Source organism: Budorcas taxicolor, chromosome 11 (assembly GCF_023091745.1).
Source record: "Budorcas taxicolor isolate Tak-1 chromosome 11, Takin1.1, whole genome shotgun sequence".
In the NCBI taxonomy this organism is placed as follows: Eukaryota; Metazoa; Chordata; class Mammalia; order Artiodactyla; family Bovidae; genus Budorcas; species Budorcas taxicolor.
Genome location: NC_068920.1, coordinates 79,249,636 through 79,268,748, shown reverse-complemented (window position 1 = coordinate 79,268,748; position 19,113 = coordinate 79,249,636). Strand labels below are relative to the sequence as shown.

The following is a 19,113-nucleotide window of genomic DNA, read 5'->3' as shown; positions in this document are numbered from 1 at the left end:
GAGGATTGTATTTGCTACACTATATGAAAGGACTTTATGAAGTAGGACAGCTCTTTACCAGGGGTCGCAAGTTGGTTGCAGTCCAGTGACATTTCAACCCATAGGTTAACTTGTACAGAAAGCATGGTCTTGACAAAGTTTCATTGTGTCCATCTCAATTGTGAGTGAGGGCTGTGATCAGTTAGCATTACCTGCTATGGATGTACTTTGTCCCTGTCGTGTTCCTCATATAAAGTTAGCGTAATTGTTAGACTATTTTGTCATAGTATTGAATTGTTTTAAATTTGTAGCACCTTCCTTTTTTTTTTTTTTTTTAGCATTTTTTGCTTCAAAATTAAATTTATTTTTACAAATACTTTGTAAATTGTAAGATTATAAGAAAATAAATGACTGTCTGCTTTGTAGTAGTTTAAGTATCCTTAAAAATAAATTCTTGAGTTTTAAAGCTAGATTATTAGAAAACATTTAAATAGCAAAATATATTTGCTTTATAAATTTGCTTTTTTTCCCTGAAAGTAATGCGCCAGAATGTGAAGCGAGCAACCTTTGATGAAGTCTTAGAACTCATGGCCACAGGATTTCTGCGTGGAGGGTCAGGTTTCTTAAAGAGTGGTGGAGAAATGTTAAAAGTTGGAGGGTCTGTTAATCGTGAAGTGAGAGTTGGAGTTACACAGGTTTGTAATATATATGTGTAAAGAATTCTGTTCATATCACTTGTGAAATTTCATCGAAGACTTGTACTAAGTAATAGCACATACAGAGATTTTTAATGCTATCTAAAATTTAATAATTAAAAATGTCTTTCAAAACATTTCTCTTACTAAATGAATGAATTGCATTCAAATTGTAAACTGCATGCTTATATGGAATGTTAGATATTTAATGATGTGTGAATAAACCTGCATCTGCTACATCTATCTATCTGTAACAAAATTTTCCCAAATTTTACTTGGCAGAAAATCAGATGTAGAATAGTTTAGTTTTAACTGAAATTTTATTCAAGTAGCTTGAAGAATTTAGATTTTAATGTTTTCAGCAACCCTTGTAGCTAAAAATATTGGTTGGTACTTTGGATTTATCATCATTGCTTAATCACGAATGTGCTTATGAAGTTAAACCTTATGTGAGATAATTTCAGAATAATAATTAATACCAAATAAGATATTACAGTTAATAATATAATAATAATAGTTAACATCTAATACAAAGAGTTGGACACAACTGAGCACACACACATTAAAATGAAATGATTTTTTTGTGATCTTAGTCAAAATCATCCAATTATACCTTGTTCCAGAAACAAATGTAAAATAGAAGTAAACCATTTCCACCTAATAGTCATAAGCGAATGTTTTATAGCTCTAGGTCAGCATTTATTTAGCATGTTGGGGCTTATTACTGTATCATCTTCCTCAGGGCTTCCCAGGTGGCTTGGTGGCAGAGAATCCACCTCTCAGTGCAGGAGTTGCAAGAGACCTGGGTTCGATCCCTGAGTTGGGAAGACCCCCTGGAGTAGGAAATGGCAACCCACTGCAGTATTCTTGCTGGGAAAATCCTATGGACCGAGGAGCCTGATGAGCTACAGTCCTTGGGGTCACAGAGAGTTGGCCACGACTGAGTGCACACACTGACACACATACATCACCTCCATCACCTCCATCCCCAGGGTGATTTCACCTTTTCTTCCCACGCACACCACTCTCTGTTCTTCATGAAGCTATTATCCCAAGAACTGTGTTTAGTTAAAGATACTTCAACCAGTAAATCCTATGCTACAAGTACCAGAAAGGTCTCACGTTTTAAATTTTCTCAGTTGTAATCTCAAAGATAAGTTATTTTGCATGCTGTCATCAGTTATTTATGTAGTTGTTTTATCTGTAATTTCAGTTTGTGTGTATAAATTTACCTGAAGTTGTATCTTAATCTGTTTACAGGCATATGTTGTTTTTGTAACAACATTGGGCGGCCAGTGGTTGGAGCGTAGCTTTGCTACATTCTTGTCTCATGTACTTGATCTGGTTTCCCATCCTCGGGCAACACAAACACATGTGGAGGCTGTGTATTCCAGACGATGTGTCTCCTTTATCCTAAGAGCTACCGTGGGCAGTTTGCTAGGTGAAAAAGCCCAGATTGCAGCTGCCAAAGAGATATGCCAGGCTATTGGAAAACAAATGAAAGCAGTAGGTAAGAATTGATGTCATGGTATGTGTTGTTGATTATTAGTCATTTAGTTCTTTATTGCTACCCTTAATAAATACTGATAGATCTGATTAGTTCATATCTCTTTCTGGAATGTGTTTTTTTTTTTTTCCTTCTTTTCTTCCACCACGCCATGCAGCATGTGGGATTTTAATTTCCCAATCAGGGATTGAACCTGCGCCCCATGCATTAGAAGTACGGAGTCTTAGCCACTGGACCACCAAGGAAGTCTCTGACTGTGTTAATAGTCCTTTTTATTGTGTACTCTTATTTGATATTAAAATAACATATAATTACAGTAAATTGGAGTTTTTTAATATTTGGGTAGTGTGTTTGGAAGATTTAGGTTTTTTCTGTTTTATTCCTAGTACCTTTACTGATTTTATAGCTCTCCTGGTATGCAGTAGCATATTGAGGAATCTTTGAGGGATAACCTATTATGGTTTTTCTTCTTGGAGCCTGTTTGATAAATACATGTTGTTTTCCCCACCCTTATTAGGCTTGATATGAAGACTTAAAAACAGTTACAGGTGATTTTTAACCCATTACAGAGTATGCTGTGAAGCCTCAGTAATTCATAATTAAAAGAAACCTTCTAGGCAGTATCAATTTTATAACTTTTTCAGATGAACTAATAGTTATTCAGTACTTGAGATTGCAAACGAGTAATTCAGGTTTTGAGCAATGAGTAGGATAAAGTTACTGTCTTCTTGGTGCTTATAATACAATTAGGGAACTAATGCAAGGTAAAATATAAATTCTATGAGATAGTTTATTTTATCACTGTTATGAATATATATTAATCAAGAAAATTATATTGCCTAACAGATGTCTTTAGAAATAAGAATTTAAAGACTGTATAATATCCAGGACTTTATATTTAGAGAATTAATAAATTCTTATGAAATTAATGAAAGTGAGTGTTTTTGTTATAGTTAGTAGCTTACTAGGCAAATCATATTTTAAATGGACTAACTGAAAGGAATTAAAAGATGTTCAAGTTAATGAGGTATTGTTAGATATGTTAAAGTAGTAATCTGTTCTAGATTCACAACTTTAAAGATATTTGTTTGTTGATTCATTAAAGAAATGTTTGCGTGACAAAAACACTGCCATATGGTAGGAGTAAAATAGCAAGCCACACAGATAACACTTGTTTCAGTTCAGTTCAGTCGCTCAGTCGTGTCCGACTCTTTGTGACCCCATGAATCACAGAACGCCAGGCCTCCCTGTCCATTACCAGCTCCCGGAGTTCACTCAGACTCACGTCCATCGAGTCAGTGATGCCATCCAGCCATCTCATCCTCTGTCGTCCCCTTCTCCTCCTGCCCCCAATCCCTCCCAGCATCAGAGTCTTTTCCAATGAGTCAACTCTTCGCATGAGGTGGCCAAAGTACTGGAGTTTCAGCTTTAGCATCATTCCCTCCAAAGAAATCCCAGGGTTGATCTCCTTCAGAATGGACTGGTTGGATCTCCTTGCAGTCCAAGGGACTCTCAAGAGTCTTCTCCAACAGTTCAAAAGCATCAATTCTTCAGCACTCAGCTTTCTTCACAGTCCAACTCTCACATCCATACATGACCACTGGAAAAACCATAGCCTTGACTTAGGGAAATTCTAATTTAGTAACCAAAGGAGAGAGTCCATGCATTTCCAAGTCCAGAAGTATCTCAGGAGAAAAGAGGTGTTTAATTTTAGTCCATAATGTATTAATCAGTTATTTCCTATTATTCTATATTTTATAGCCTGTTAATTCATAATGAATGTAAATAAGAAAGTTTGTTACTGTCATTTCACAGTCTTAAGGTCATAGATTAGTCATTTGATTCTTAAAATAGTAAAAGAATTAAACACAGTGCTATGTATCTGGAATTTATGGGCCAGGATATAGTCTTAATTAGTAATTTGATAAGGAGTTTTTCATTTTTTCATGATTAAATACATATCAATTCTATTGGAAGCTAAAAGATGGGGGAAAGGGTCAACAACATTAATGGAAACTTTGAGGAACATCTCAGTAAGAAATTCTAAAGCCACTCTCTTTATAGATACTCTTTCTGGTCAGTAATTTGACAGTGATGCTACCAACACATTGCAGCTCTTAAATGATAAAGTAACAGTAATAGCTCCTAATGTTTACTGAATGTGTACTAGGGGCATCATTGATTTTTTTATCATTGTAATTTTGATTTGTGTTTCACTAATTATTAGAGATCTTAGTTTTCTGAATGTTGAGCTTTAAGCCAACTTTTTCACTCTCCTCTTTCACTTTCATCAAGAGGCTTTTTAGTTCCTCTTCACTTTCTGCCATAAGGGTGGTGTCATCTGCATATCTGAGGTTATTGATATTTCTCCCGGCAATCTTGATTCCAGCTTGTGCTTCTTCCAGCCCAGCATTTCTCATGATGTACTCTTCATATAAGTTAAATAAGCAGGGTGATAATATACAGCCTTGATGTACTCCTTTTCCTATTTGGAACCAGTCTGTTGTTCCATGTCCAGTTCTAACTGTTGCTTCCTGACCTGCATATAGGTTTCTCAAGAGGCAGGTCAGGTGGTCTGGTATTCCCATCTCTTGCAGAATTTTCCACAGTTTATTGTGATCCACACAGTCAAAGGCTTTGGTATAGTCAATAAAGCAGAAATAGATGTTTTTCTGGAACAGTCTCACTTTTTTGATGATCCAGCGGATGTTGGCCATTTGATCTCTGGTTCATCTGCCTTTTCTAGCTTGACCATCTGGAAGTTCACAGTTCACGTATTGCTGAAGATCATGGCATCTGGTCCCATCACTTCATGGGAAATAGATGGGGAAACAGTGGAAACAGTGGCAGACTATGTTTTTGGGCTCCAAAATCACTGCAGATGGTGATTGCAGCCATGAAATTAAAAGATGCTTACTCCTTGGAAGGAAAGTTATGACTAACCTAGATAGCATATTCAAAAGCAGAGACATCACTTTGCCAGCAAAGGTCCATCTAGTCAAGGCTATGGTTTTTCCAGTAGTCATACATGGATGTGAGAGTTGGACTGTGAAGAAAGCTGAGTGCTGAAGAATTGATGCTTTTGAACTGTGGAGTTGGAGAAGACTCTTGAGAGTCCCTTGGACTGCAAGGAGATCCAACCAGTCCATGCTAAAGGAGATCAGTCCTGGTTGTTCTTTGGAAGCACTGATGCTAAAGCTGAAACTCCAATACTTTGGCCACTTCATGCTAAGAGCTGACTCACTGGAAAAGACCCTGATATTGGGAGGATTGAGGGCAGGAGGAGAAGGGGACGACAGAGGATGAGATGGCTGGATGGCATCACCAACTCGATGGACATGAGTTTGGGCAAACTCCGGGAGTTGGTGATGGACAGGGATGCCTGGTGTGCTGTGATTCACGGGGTCACAAAGAGTTGGACTCGACTGAGCGACAGAACTGAACTGAATTATTAGAGATACAAACACAGTTCTTAACAGTCAGGCATTCAGCTTGTATAAGTTAAAAACATAAAATTGTAAGATCAAAAAGTTATATCAAGGTTTAATTCACCCACATTCCACACCTGATTTTGTGCTTCCAGAAGCGGTAGTGAATGACACTAGTGGGGAGAACAAGTCTGGAGCAGCAGACATTGCGGCAAGCCAGCATGTGATGGTCTGTGCCCTGCAGGAGCTCGGGAGCCTGGTGCAGAGCCTGAATGCCACCGCGTCCCCTCTTATTCAGGAAGCATCTATAGGTGTGGTGTTCACTTATAGGCCGGAATATTTTTTTCAATATTTTTAAAAGTCATAAGTGTGACTGATAAACTCCCAATTGGTTGCTTAACATGGTAATTAGCAGTTTAAATCATCCATTAAAAGTTGGGTTTTATTTAGGATTATTTATCTGTGATAATGAATCTTGAATTAAATATTAAAATACTGCTTTGAGAGACAGAAACAGTCATGGTAGTTTTGTTCCTAAACTTTATTGAATACATCAGCATTTTATAGTTCATTGGATATAATTGTACCATGTTCTTTGTAGAAAACTTTCCTTTAAAGTACTTACCTGTTTATAAGTTGAGATGTGTGTGTTTTTTGGCAGCAATTCTGAAAATATCTGTGTAAAATTGTACCACAATAATAATGGTGGTGTTATACATAGTCTTTTAACTCATTAAATTGTGTGACTTCATTAAAGAGTAATTCTGAGTATTTTTTAGGTCTTTTGGAGACTGTGACCTCAGTACTTCTCCATCCAAGCATGGCAGCTCGACTTGCTGCTGCCTGGTGTTTGCGCTGTGTGGCTGTGGCGTTACCTTTCCAGTTGACGCCGTTTCTAGACAGATGTGCAGAACGGCTCAACAGCTTAAAAACTTCGCCAGAAGCTGTTAGTGGATACAGTTTTGCAATGGCTGCTTTGTTAGGTGGAGTTCATCAGTGTCCTTTGGGCATTCCTCATGCCAAGGGAAAGGTATGACAAAGATCCTAGAATTTGAAGTGCTAACCCGTGGGCTTTATTTAGTCTTTATGTAGTCTTTAGGAATACCTTCTGTGTCTGATGTTGAACTGGATGATCAAACAAAAACAGTTTTGCGTGATAATAAGTGGCATGGTATTCTGTTTATAGGGAGTTATGCCGTGCAGTGCCCTGCTTAGTCGCTCAGTCGTGTCCGACTCTTTGTGACCCCATGGACTGTAGCCCACCAGGCTCTTCTGTCCATGGGGATTCTCCAGGCAAGAATACTGGAGTGGACTGCCATACCCTCCTCCAGAGGATATTCCCAACCCAGGGATCGAACCCAGGTCTCCCACACTGCAGGCAGATTCTTTATCGTCTCAGCTACCCAGGAAGCCCGTGAATACTGGAGTGGGTAGCCTATCGCTTCTCCAGGGGATCTTCCCGGCCAGGAATTGAACCGGGGCCTCCTGCATTGCAGGCGGATTCTTTACCAGCTGAGCTACCAGGGAAGCCCATATGGAGTTGACAGACCCTAATTAAAATTTGATACTTACTTCTGTTACAGAAATAATAGGTTTTGTCTGGGTATAATATCATTTTATGATTTATTTTAGAGAGATATTAGAAAAACCTTATACTGATTCTTTAGAAATCAGAGCTTTTCTTTGGAGTTTTAGAAATATAATTCACATTGCTATATTCAAAATGTCAAGAGAATGTGCTGTTGCTATAGTTAGCATTTTGGTAATACTTAATAAAATTTGAATAGCTGTCATGAATCAGTTACCTTTTTTTCGCCTTTCTTTCTGCTATACCATACACTACTATGAAGATTTTCTTCTTAGGAATATAAGTGTTTATATAAGTATTATTTGCAATTTCATATTGGGCTAAATTTTTTAATTTTTCTTTTTTCTGGGTTACTTGGCCCGTGTCCGTTCATTTCTGTGACTTCGATAGCTCCTACTCAAAACCGGGCTTCCATCTCCCTCTGTCATATGCTTGTCTCCTCCTGATTTTCCTTCTTTGGAGTCTTTTTCTCCCATCTCTTCCATGTTTTACATGTGCTCAAAGACCCTTAGAGACTACGCAGGATCAGAGAATAAAACATAATCACCTCTGTCTGCTAAACTTGTACTTTCATAATTTGCTTTAATTCTTTGCTTTCATTCTAGTTTCCCATTGCACTCGTCAGACTAGCCACATTGCTTTCTTTCCAAGCTTTTCTTCAGCCTCCGTGTCTTTGCTTATGCTAACATCTTACAGTAGAATTTCATCTCTCTTCTTGTTAACCTGCACCAAACTTAGCTGCTTTGTTTAGAAGCCCAATTCAAGTTCCATCTCTCCCATGAAATGCCTTCAAAGCTACCCAGTCTGTGGTAGCCTTTCTCTCTGCTGACCACTGCATCTGTACTGTGACTCCGTCGCTTGATCGTATGCTGCTTGTTACTTCCCTTTCTTCCTGTGTCTTTTCTAACCACCTTAAGCTTAGCTTAATGGCAAGTTTATAATAAGAGTTCAACAAATCTTTAAGTGTAGGTTTACAGTGTTACTGCTAATAGCAGTTATTAAGTGACTACATGGATCAGCACCGTTCTGAGTGCTTTCCTGTATTAACTTATTTAATCCGCACGTGAGTGACGTTGGTTCTCCTGTTATTCCTATTTTAGCAGCGAGGCATAGAGATGAAGTTATTCTAGGTCGGAAAGCTAGGAAATGACCAAACTGGGATAGGAACTCAGGCATCTTGGCTCTGCAAGTCATATTCGTAACCACTGTGCTGTTCTGGGTCTTCTCTGAGTCAGCAGTGCAGTTGAGATTGATTAGGTATTGATGTTGCCTCTTTAAAAGCATGTTAACAGCAACAACAAAAAAGGACAAATTCTTTTTTAATAAAAGTATACTAGCTATGTATTTTCTTTTTTGATCTTGGTAACTTGTTTAAATTAAAATCCAGTTCTAAACCTCTCTTGCAGATGGTTGTTAGTATTGCTGAAGATCTCTTACGAACTGCTGCCCAAAATAGCAGGCTGTCTTTACAGCGCACCCAAGCTGGATGGCTCTTACTTGGAGCACTCATGACTTTAGGTACAGCTGTAACTGAGTGGGATTTTGTCTTATTCTGTAACTGTCAGTAGACTGTAAAGAAAGTTTAAAAGTATTCAACTTCGCATTCTAGACTTCGAATGAGGCTGTAAAATGGTAATGATGTTTTTCTCATCATTTGGTATGAGCTTTTTCGGTAATTTCTGTTTATGTACACTTACTGAGAAAGTGAAAGTCACTCTGTTGTGTCTGGCTCTTTGCAACCTCATGGGCTATATATTCCATGCAATTCTCTAAGACATAATACTGGAGCTGGAGTGGGTATCCTTTCTCTTCTCCAGGGGATCTTCCCAACCCAGGGATTGAACCCAGGTCTCCCGCATTACAGGTGAATTCTTTACCAACTGAGCCAAGTTTCACCTTTACCATCAGAATAGCCATGGTCTAACTGATTAGCCTATTAAAAGAAACGAGGTATTCCGTGCCCAAAGTGAAGGCTAGTGACATGGTTTTACTAGGATGATAAAGTCACACAGTAAATAATATCTCTCAATGGCTTTACATCCTTGGGGTTATTCTTATGCACTTCACTGTCCTAAGTGTTATGACAAATCTGAGATGCAGATAAAGTTTAGCATTATACATAGAACAGAAGTACATGTTATTATTGTCATAATATATGGTATCAATATGTTATCACCGTAATAAGGTGTGTCCATTTTTTACTTCACATTTTCGGCTTCTACTATAAAAAGTATGTGTGTGTGTACTAACTGCAGAGTTGCTAACTGCTTGATTCATCTACCTTTTGAAAATTGAACCTTGATCTGGTTTTCTAAAGAAAATAATAAGTGGTAACTTTTTTCCAGAACATTATATTAAGTATGTTATGTGGTATATTAAACGAATTCCTTAGCAGTATAAATATAGGTTCCTACCTCTAAATATACCACTCCATGAAAATTAACCATATAAATTGCCCTTAAAATGGAGTAGTAAATATTTATATGTATGTGTTTAGGAACAGGTGTATGTTTATAGAAAAGACATCATGAAATATGTCCTAGATAACTTTATTGTTGATAGAATGTAATCTATCATTCTAAATATATCTGAGTAATTTCTTTTAGATGACATTTTATGGATTTATTTTATGTTGGATGCTATAAATATTGTTAGTTTCTAGATGAATTTTACTATGCTTCAATAGATATATATTTTACTTACAGAATAAAAAACATTTTGAAAACATTAGAGATTAAGATAGAGATAAGAATTATTGTTAAAGCTTATTTGGGGCTCTTTTCTATGGCTTTTTTTTGTAGTGTTACATATAGTATGGTTTTGTATTCCCATTTTCTTGGTTAGGACCGTCTGTTGTTCGTTACCATCTACCCAAGATGTTGTTATTGTGGCGAAACGTTTTCCCTCGTTCTTTAAAGGAATTGGAGGCTGAGAAGGCCCGAGGCGATTCTTTTACCTGGCAGGTAACATTGGAAGGTCGTGCTGGAGCTTTATGTGGTAAGAACTGAAGGGATTGCACTTTCACAAGATTATTTTCTTACTAAAATATTTGTGAAGTGAAGGTAAATCATTGCTTCAGTTTTTTATTTTAATATATAATGATGAGTTTGTAGACTTTTACATTTAGAAAAAAACTTTGTAAATAATCTATACCAGTTTACTAATTTTGTAGTAAAAATGAAGTTAAGTCTTTGAAAAGGAGATTAGAGTTTATGATCAAACAGGAGCTAGAATCCAGGCGGCTAGACTCCAGTTACTGCAGTCCTGAAGAAGCACTGAGTCATCATGTGAAAAAACCCAGTGCTTATTTAAAGGAAAGAGAAACAGGATTACCAAGTTTACTGAGTTTACAGTTAGTCTTTTTCATACAAATAGCTGTTTTCTCCTATCAGATCTGCAAAAGTTGATACATTTTTTAGATATCAGCCTTTTTAACAAGTGTGAAATAAAGTTGTTTTTGTTTGGGAGTCAGCAACTTATAGGAAAGGCTCAAGTTTTGTTTTATTTGGGAACTAAAATTACACTGAGTGACTATCCTTTTTTGTTTTTTTACTTTATTTGAAGATGAAAAGTACTTCTTTTTCCAAACTGTGGGAGATGAATGTGCACTTAACCATAAACACGGCAGGGCAGAGTGTCAGTTTTGTGCCCATATATCTGAGAGATGGTAGCTCTACTGCTAAAGAGCCCGCAAAGATACTTCTGCTCACTGGGGCTTTATGTCCATTCCTGGTTCTCTTCTGAAACAGCTCTCTTTTTCAGTCATCTGAATTCACATGGGGTCATAGACCTCTGAATTCTCACTCACGGAAATCTTCTTAAGAGACATCTCCCCTTCCTCTGCCTCGGTTGTCCACTCTTCTAGCCTTTTCTAATGAGTTTTCTCTGTCGTTGCAGTTGGCTCTTCTTTTGGTTTGGCCTTGTTTTAGAACCTGATGTTTTTGTAATAATTAAAAATTTTAGGAACCTTTATATAACTTTAAAATTGTTCATCTTCACAAAAGCTGTTTCAAATCAGTCTTTTTAAAATTTTTATCTAGCAATGAGGAGTTTTGTTGCACATTGTCCTGAACTCCTAACTGAAGATGTGATTAGAAAATTGATGACCCCTATTGAATGTGCCATGACTATGATGTCACAGTAAGTAGGCAATTAGAACACATTAACATCCAATTTTATATATTTAAAAATTGCCATGTTTTGTAATTCCCTATACTGTCATATAGAAAATGTACTAAACTTTATGTAAAGTGACTTTAAAAATTATAGTGATATAGATTGAAATAAAATTGTGTTATAGTGTTTCTGTTACTAATAGTAAAAGTTACAAAATAAACTAAAACAAAAACATAATACTTATCAGTGTACATTGACGGTACATTGATACCGTCTGGATATCACATTGATTTGACTGGAAAAGAATGTTTTAAGTACTGCTTATTCTATAAGCTGATACGAACTATGCTTTTGACATTTTAGCATTCCCTCTGTAATTAAAGCCCACGGAGCTCATCTGAAAGCTAGTGCTGCCATGGTCCGTTTACGGCTTTACGATATCTTGGCGTTGTTACCTCCAAAAACGTACGAAGGTAAGTAAAACTCGTGGATGTTTAATAAAAATTCTTCATTATGCCTTTCCAGCTCTTCACAGTATCATTGAGTTCTGACCCTGGCTGCCTCACTGACTCACTATGCAAAGGAAGGCCACCATTTTCCTTTTCATCATACTGAGTGGCTAACGCCTGTTGAGCACTGCTGTGTTCCAGGTCCTACCCTAAGTCTTTATAAGTATTGGTGTCTTTGACTCTAATCACAGACCTTATAAGGCTAAAATATAGCTTTGTTTAAAGGTGAAAAATCTTGGGTACTTAGAGGTTGTGTAGCTTGCACGGGTCTGGGAGGTAGTAGCAGAGCTTGGATTCAAACCCAGCTGGTTCATATTCAGAGTCTATGCTTTCGATGACTATCCTGTTATGATATAGCCAATAATTTAGGAATCTGGAGGGAGAATATTAATGTACTTTTGCAGAAGTTAAATGTCATATAAAATGTTAATATCCCAGTGCAAACATGCCTGAGAACTTTGATATGCCTGGTTCAGTGTTTGCACATCATTGAGTAATTAATAGTAAATAATAATCATATTTAACATATTTTAAATAAAGAACTTTTCCTGAATTTGAGTTTTTTATTTAAATAATTTGGACTAAAAGGCATAATACAATAGTGAAGAAGTGCCATTATTGTGTATTAAAACTAGCAATGAAACATTTAATACTGATTTTTAAAAAAAGGAAATAGGGATTTAATCATTTTACTTCTGTTGAACATATTGCTGCTCTTTGTAGGTAATGATTGTCATCTTCTTAAAAAGTATTATTTTTTATCTGATCTGAGTTCTGTTTTATAGGCTCTTTCAACGCACTTCTTAGAGAGCTGGTGGCAGAATTCACTTTGACCGACAACTCAGCCAATACAACTACCTCCCTCCTCAGATCCCTCTGCCACTATGATGATAGTGTTCTACTTGGGTCCTGGCTTCAAGAAACTGATCATAAATCAATTGAAGACCAGGTAGTAAACTATACATTGAAATGATTACTAGCTTGATTGATAAACAATGGTACTAGTATACATTGTCATTTTAGAAGAAAATATTGTAGACTAAGGTTTACTTTTCATTTACCTTTCTTAAGACATTTAAAAATATCTTCTTAGTGGTGGATAAATAAGGAGAAAAGGTAAGCAGCAATAGTTAGAATTGGGTGAGTTGTCTTTATTTAATAGGCTGTGTATTTAGGTATCCTGTGGCTGCTTTTGCAAAGATCAGTTTTGAGTAGCTTTTTGGTTGTTGGTGTTCTGTTTTGGTTTAGTTTATTTTGTGACAGATTAGAGAGGAATAAAATTTAGTAGACTGAAGATTTAGAACCTTTTTTGCCCACTGAATACATTATTTCAAATGTATTTTTTAAAAAGTTTCTAAAGGTCACTTTAAAAAACTTTTTTTGTGGTTTTAAGTTATTCCTGATGTTATTTTGCTTACACATTTTAAGGTGGGTACTATAAAAATGTTGTAGAATGAACAAGATTTAAAAAAAAATTATATCAACCGTTGTGACTTTGTTTAGATAGCCAAATTACATACTTCTCTATTTAAACATTTCCATAGTTAATCATTCTGTTCTTTTATTATTACCTTTTCTCTCTCCTCCTCTGTTTTGCTCTTCACGCCCAGTACTTGGTAAGTGAATTTCCTAAAGTAGATTTCAAATGATTTTTATGTCCTCTTTTTGCAGCTCCAGCCAAACAGTGCATCTGGGAGTGGGGCTCTGGAGCATGACCCATCCTCCATTTACTTACGAATACCTGCTGGAGAAGCTGTGCCTGGGCCTCTTCCCCTTGGAGTTTCAGTCATTGACGCTTCCGTGGCTCTTTTTGGTGTAGTGTTTCCTCATGTTTCTTTTAAACACCGGTTAGTATAAAGTCATAGTTAAATATAAATTATTTTTAAGTAGTAGATTTTCCCAGCCAATGAATTTCCTTTTATTTCTCATTCATTAGGTGTTTTTATTGTGAAAAAATGTGGAATTTTGTCATTCTTTTATTACATCAATTGAGATGATTTGGGGTTTTTTCCTTCATTCTATTAAGGTGCTATATCACATTGATTAATTTTTGTCTGTTGAGCCATTCTCAAATTCCAGGAGTAAATCCCACTTGGTCATAGTATATAAACCTTTTAATGTGCTGCTTTAGTTTGCTTATATTTTGTTCAAGATTTCTATGTCAGTATTTGTATTCGTAATTTTCTTGTAGTGTCTGCCTGTCTTTGATATCAGTGTAAAAGTTTTCAAAATATATTCTGGATGCAAAAAAAAAAAAGAGTTCAAACAATAGTCTCACAAACATAATAACATAAATTGCATGCAGACTCCACATAGTTTGAAACTGTTTTTCAGGTTTAAGTCCATGTTCCGGCATCTAATAACTATTGTATTGTGGACCAGGTCTTATACAACAAAATTTTCATTGTAGTAATTTGTTTGCTGGTTTATAAGGCATAGTATGTTTGCCTGTATCTTTAATTAGGGACAGCAGTTTTCCAAGTTTTTTGATTTTGTTACTGAGAAAGTAAATGAATGAGAAGTCTACCCCCTAATGTAACATTTGTCAGATGTTAAAATCTGGAAATTGGAACACTAAAGTAACTGATTCTTTTCTTAATGGGAACATTTTAGTTTGCTATGCTTTATGTCCACAAACACTGTACTTAACTTTTAGGTGCTTTATACTTACAGTGATTTTCCCAGAAGAAGGACTGAAAATGAATTAATGTAAAATCTTCACAGATAGTTCAGGTTTTAAAAACTATGCCTCAAGAACATTGTTGTATTTGTATAGAAAAGATAGCATGTCTTTACATATGTAGGTTACTTGATTGTTTTTTAACTTGAGGGGAGAATTTTAAATATGGAATTTTACTTTATCCAGATACCTTCAAGAACATCTGGTTGCCATGTGAATGTTAAAGACTTAAAACTGAAAGAATCCTATGAAGCATCTATTTTAATGTTCTTGTTTTAAAACTAAAGAAATCTAGGTCTGAGAGCTTGTGGTTTGCTAAAAATTATACAGCTAGTTGTGAAAGCTGTAACTGGAATCCAGGATTATCTTAACTTTATTAAATCACTTTTGTGAAACAAGATGAAGTAAAAATAGATAATTCTATCAAAAATATAATATATAACATAAATATCCAGAGATGGAGGAATCAGTGAATACATTATGGAAAGTTGATAGGCTGAAGTATGTTTTACAGAGACAATGTTTTGATATCAGCAAATGCTCATTATATAATTTTAAGTGAAGAATGTAAAAGACAAGAAGTGTTGCAGTTTCGATTTTAAAATATGTAGAAATGTTCAGCGGTTATTCCTAGGTAGTAACTTTTTCTTGATATTTTTCAAGTTAAAAGAAATAAATACTTTACAGAAGGGGAAACCTTTTTTTTTTAAGTTGTGCGTTTGAGATCAGTTATAGGCACGCGATGTTTGATGGCCGTGTTGGAGCACATGTACATATTCTTAGGTGTGTGCCTGAAAGCAATGTGGACAGTACCCTGCTTCCTCACCATAGACGTGGGTCAGTGTCAGAGAGGTGTGTGCATGGCAGCCCGAACTGGTGTCCTCTAAGCACCTCTGACTGGGCTTCCTCCTGGAGGAAAGATGGTTTCTTCCTGTTGGGTTTTTGAAGAATGCTTTGACTTGAGACCTGTGGCCGTTTATAATTAAGCTTAAACCCTTCCAGTGAAATTCCCCTAGATTCCTTTGCCCACTCCATTTCTTTTTAGGAGAATCTGATGTGACTTCATTCTCTTTAGTCAGAATAGTCTCAAATGGCTGTGATTTGGGGAAGAGGGGTAACTGTCTCATTTTTTAAAAATGAAAGAGTGAAACAACCAATTCACCTCTGATTTTTCACATTTAACAAAAGTGACCAAGCTAAATCTTAAAAAAAAAAAAAAAATCTCCTAATTAGCTTCCAAAAACAAGGCATGAAGTACTCTTTTCTTCTATGTGTGAACATTTTTAAATTTCCAACCTAAAAGTCTTCCACAGAGATGCGCAGCTAATGATGGTTAATCTGTTCAAGAGGCCTTGAGCATCTACTTTGTTGCACACTGAAGATGACTCAGATTATGGCCTCATTTTGCTGGTTGAAACTTAATGTTAGTCTCTTGTGTTGTGCCAGTTAGTTGTTTCATGTTTGTCTGTTAATTCAAAGAAGGGGGGAACTGGTTTAGACCAGGGAATGAAAATAGAGAAGTGATAGCATGGGGCGTTATTTGTTAAACAGCGTGTCTTATCTCTGTTTTTTGAGCCATATTTGAATAAAAAGTAGTGCTAATGTAATCTTTATTCCATTATAGATTACAGATGTTGGATCACTTTGCTGAATGTGTTAAACAAGCCAAAGGTGTTCGCCAGCAGGCAGTGCAGCTTAATATCTTTACAGCTGTACTTAGCGCACTGAAGGTATTTACTTTTAAAACATAGTAAATGTTCTAAACTGAGATTTTAACTAATACCTTTAATATAGTAATTCAGGCATACCAAGACTATTATATAATCTATAATATTAAGTTGTTAGTCTATAATATGGTAATATTAAGATATTACTGTTTTAAAATAAAAGGGCAACAGGTAAAGAGTTTAAATAGGCATGAATTAAATCATATTTTGTAAACTTCAGGGAAAGGGATGTAGGCACTGGTTATGCAAAAAAGATTTGTGCCGTTTATATAATCATTAGTATATGTCCTTTTTAGAGATTGTCAGCTACCAACCTCTGAGTTTTTTTAAAAAGCAGTGGCGTGGTCATGGTTCCCCTCAGTGGCTGGAAGGCTAGCAAACAACTATAATGTTTCTGTACAGTATACCTTTACTCATAGGTGTGCTCGCTAATGGCTCTGCTGAAGTTAACACTTTCCGTAGGCAGCATGACTTAGATTTTTGGCCTCAAGTAAATAAATAATTTTAAGTTCCAGGACAGTAAGTGTAACTAGAACCAGAGACGTTAACCTTTAGTATGATGAAGAGACTTTGTCAGCCTTCATGCTTTGTCACTTTGTCATGTCCGACTCTTTGCGACCCCATGGACTGTAGCCTACCAGGCTCCTCTGTCCATGGGATTCTCCAGGCATGAATAACGGAGTGGGTTGTCATGCCCTCCTCCAGGGGAGCTTCCCAACCCAGGAATCGAATCTGGGTCTCCAGCATTACAGGCAGATTCTTAACCATCTGAGCAACCGATGTTCGTTTACTGATTGTTCTTACCTCATTTTGTCTTTAAGTATCTATTGGATATACTCTTTGTGACGTAATTATTGTCTCTGGCATTTTTATATAAATGTATCAGGGTTTCATGTTCATCAGGCCTTTTTCTTTCCTTAAAGTTAGAATGATAAATTTCAATCAGTTAATCACAGTTGTTTTAATAATACTGCCTGCCAAGTCGCCCCAGTTTTGTCTGACTTTGTGCGACCCCATAGACGGCAGCCCACCAGGCTCCTCCATCCCTGGGATTCTCCAGGCAAGAATACTGGAGTGGGTTGCCATTTGTCCTTTATATATAAAAACAGCTTTTAAGTATGTGTCTTTGGTAGAGACACTCCTAGGGATTGTTGGTTTTAGGGCTGATTCAGCTATAACTATGTTACGTATCATGATCTGAAATCATGTTTAGGACAGTGATTGCTGTCAATTTAAAAGGTGTGAATTCTAAGCATAGTATATGCATGGGAAAGCTGGCTGAAGAGAGTAATGTGTGAAGATGTTAATTTACAAATATTGCAGTCCTTTTTTTTTTCTTTTTTTTTTTTAAATAACCATAGGGCCTTGCTGAAAACAAAAGTACTTTAGGACCAGAGGAAGTTCGTAAATCTGCTCTGACACTGGTTATGGGGGCTCTGGACAATCCAAACCCCATCTTACGATGTGCAGCAGGGGAAGCTCTTGGAAGAATGGCTCAGGTGGTTGGAGAAGCAACTTTTATTGCTAGAATGGCCCAGTATAGCTTTGACAAGTGAGTCTCCCTATCAACAAGTAACTTTCTCTCATAGTCAATGATATCGTTTAGATAATCCACAGTTGTTATTAACCGAACCATGTATTTTCTACATGGTACATGCTTTCAATGTGGTGTGGGTTTCTTTTTCAGCTGTCGAATGTTATATAATGGAATCAAGAGGGTTGTTAGTAAGGGTTTCTCTCAATTATGTGTACTTTGCTCTTAAAGAGGTGCTTTGAAGTTCTTTTCTCTCATTTCTGCTCCCTCCCACACCATTGCCATTGTTCTTTCTGTTAATATTTCACTTTTTGGACAAGCCATTCTTTTTCTAACTATTACTGAGTTTATCATTATTTAAATTATTTCTGAAACGGGATATATTTAGCATTAGCTTTTTAGAATTTTGTGGCATTTAAAAGAGTGACCTCAGAGATCCAAATAAATGTGATTAAGATGATAAATAGAGTTATTAGTGACTGTTGGTTGTTAATCAAGTACTGAAGTAGAGCAGTTGAAAATCAAGAGTGGGTAGGAATTAACACTTGAGTAATGTAAACTAATCATTCTTAAGTATGGTATATCTTGAGTATTAATTATACTAAACTACATCGTGATTAACAAGAGAGAGATTGGGAGAAGCAGTGGTTGTGAAGTAGTAATTCTAAAGAAGTGTTTTCTGAACTCTTCTGCATCTGAGAATTGTTGTCCTTGTCTTCACACACAATTGGCACAGTTTGGTGGGTTGAGGATAATGCCCCAGTGTTATCGCTTGACTTACTAAGGATAATACAAGTGGGGAGAATACAGTCAAAATATTCCCTGTCACTTAGTCTTCTGCAGAATGGCTTCAATTGTTTTCTAGTGATAGATTAGCTTTACCTTTTTCAAGTATCTCTCATTGATCCTGAAATCAACTTTTGTTAAAGTTATTTTAAAAGAACCAATCTTAACTACCTATTTTGTGGTTTGTGTTCTGTTATTAATAGGTAAAATTGGAATTTATTTCTTTGGAAAACTCTTGAATGGTTAATTTTTCTTTAGTGACCAGGGGTTTTAATTTATGTGTCTTCAATACCTATCAGAGTATCTGTTTCATATCAATTCTGGTGAAAACAAGGACATTTCATTCATATTCATACCTGTCCGGTTAATGGTTTGCAGGTGTTCTCAATGCTTAGTTTCATTAACTTTTCCAAATAAGTTATTATGATCTAAAATTAATTATTACATAGATTTTAAGTTACCCATTTTTTTCACATTTTAATTTATCTGAAACTGGGATTTGTCATAAAATCTCTATGTAGTATTATAATTATTAGGCAGCATTCTCACTTTGACACCTCTGGG

General features: G+C 36.2%; 1 protein-coding gene across 1 annotated transcript in view; it reads left to right on the top strand.

The window, feature by feature from the left end:
* Positions 1–19,113, top strand: part of HEATR5B (HEAT repeat containing 5B) — a 99,202-nt gene that overhangs the window by 17,578 nt on the left and 62,511 nt on the right. The window contains exons 7-18 of the mRNA XM_052648585.1: positions 517–674; positions 1,935–2,184; positions 5,765–5,920; positions 6,389–6,639; positions 8,604–8,715; positions 10,042–10,194; positions 11,238–11,337; positions 11,677–11,786; positions 12,608–12,771; positions 13,494–13,669; positions 16,127–16,232; positions 17,591–17,781. Of these exons, the coding sequence (XP_052504545.1) occupies positions 517–674; positions 1,935–2,184; positions 5,765–5,920; positions 6,389–6,639; positions 8,604–8,715; positions 10,042–10,194; positions 11,238–11,337; positions 11,677–11,786; positions 12,608–12,771; positions 13,494–13,669; positions 16,127–16,232; positions 17,591–17,781 (1,927 nt within the window). The remainder of the gene's footprint in view (positions 1–516; positions 675–1,934; positions 2,185–5,764; positions 5,921–6,388; positions 6,640–8,603; positions 8,716–10,041; positions 10,195–11,237; positions 11,338–11,676; positions 11,787–12,607; positions 12,772–13,493; positions 13,670–16,126; positions 16,233–17,590; positions 17,782–19,113) is intronic.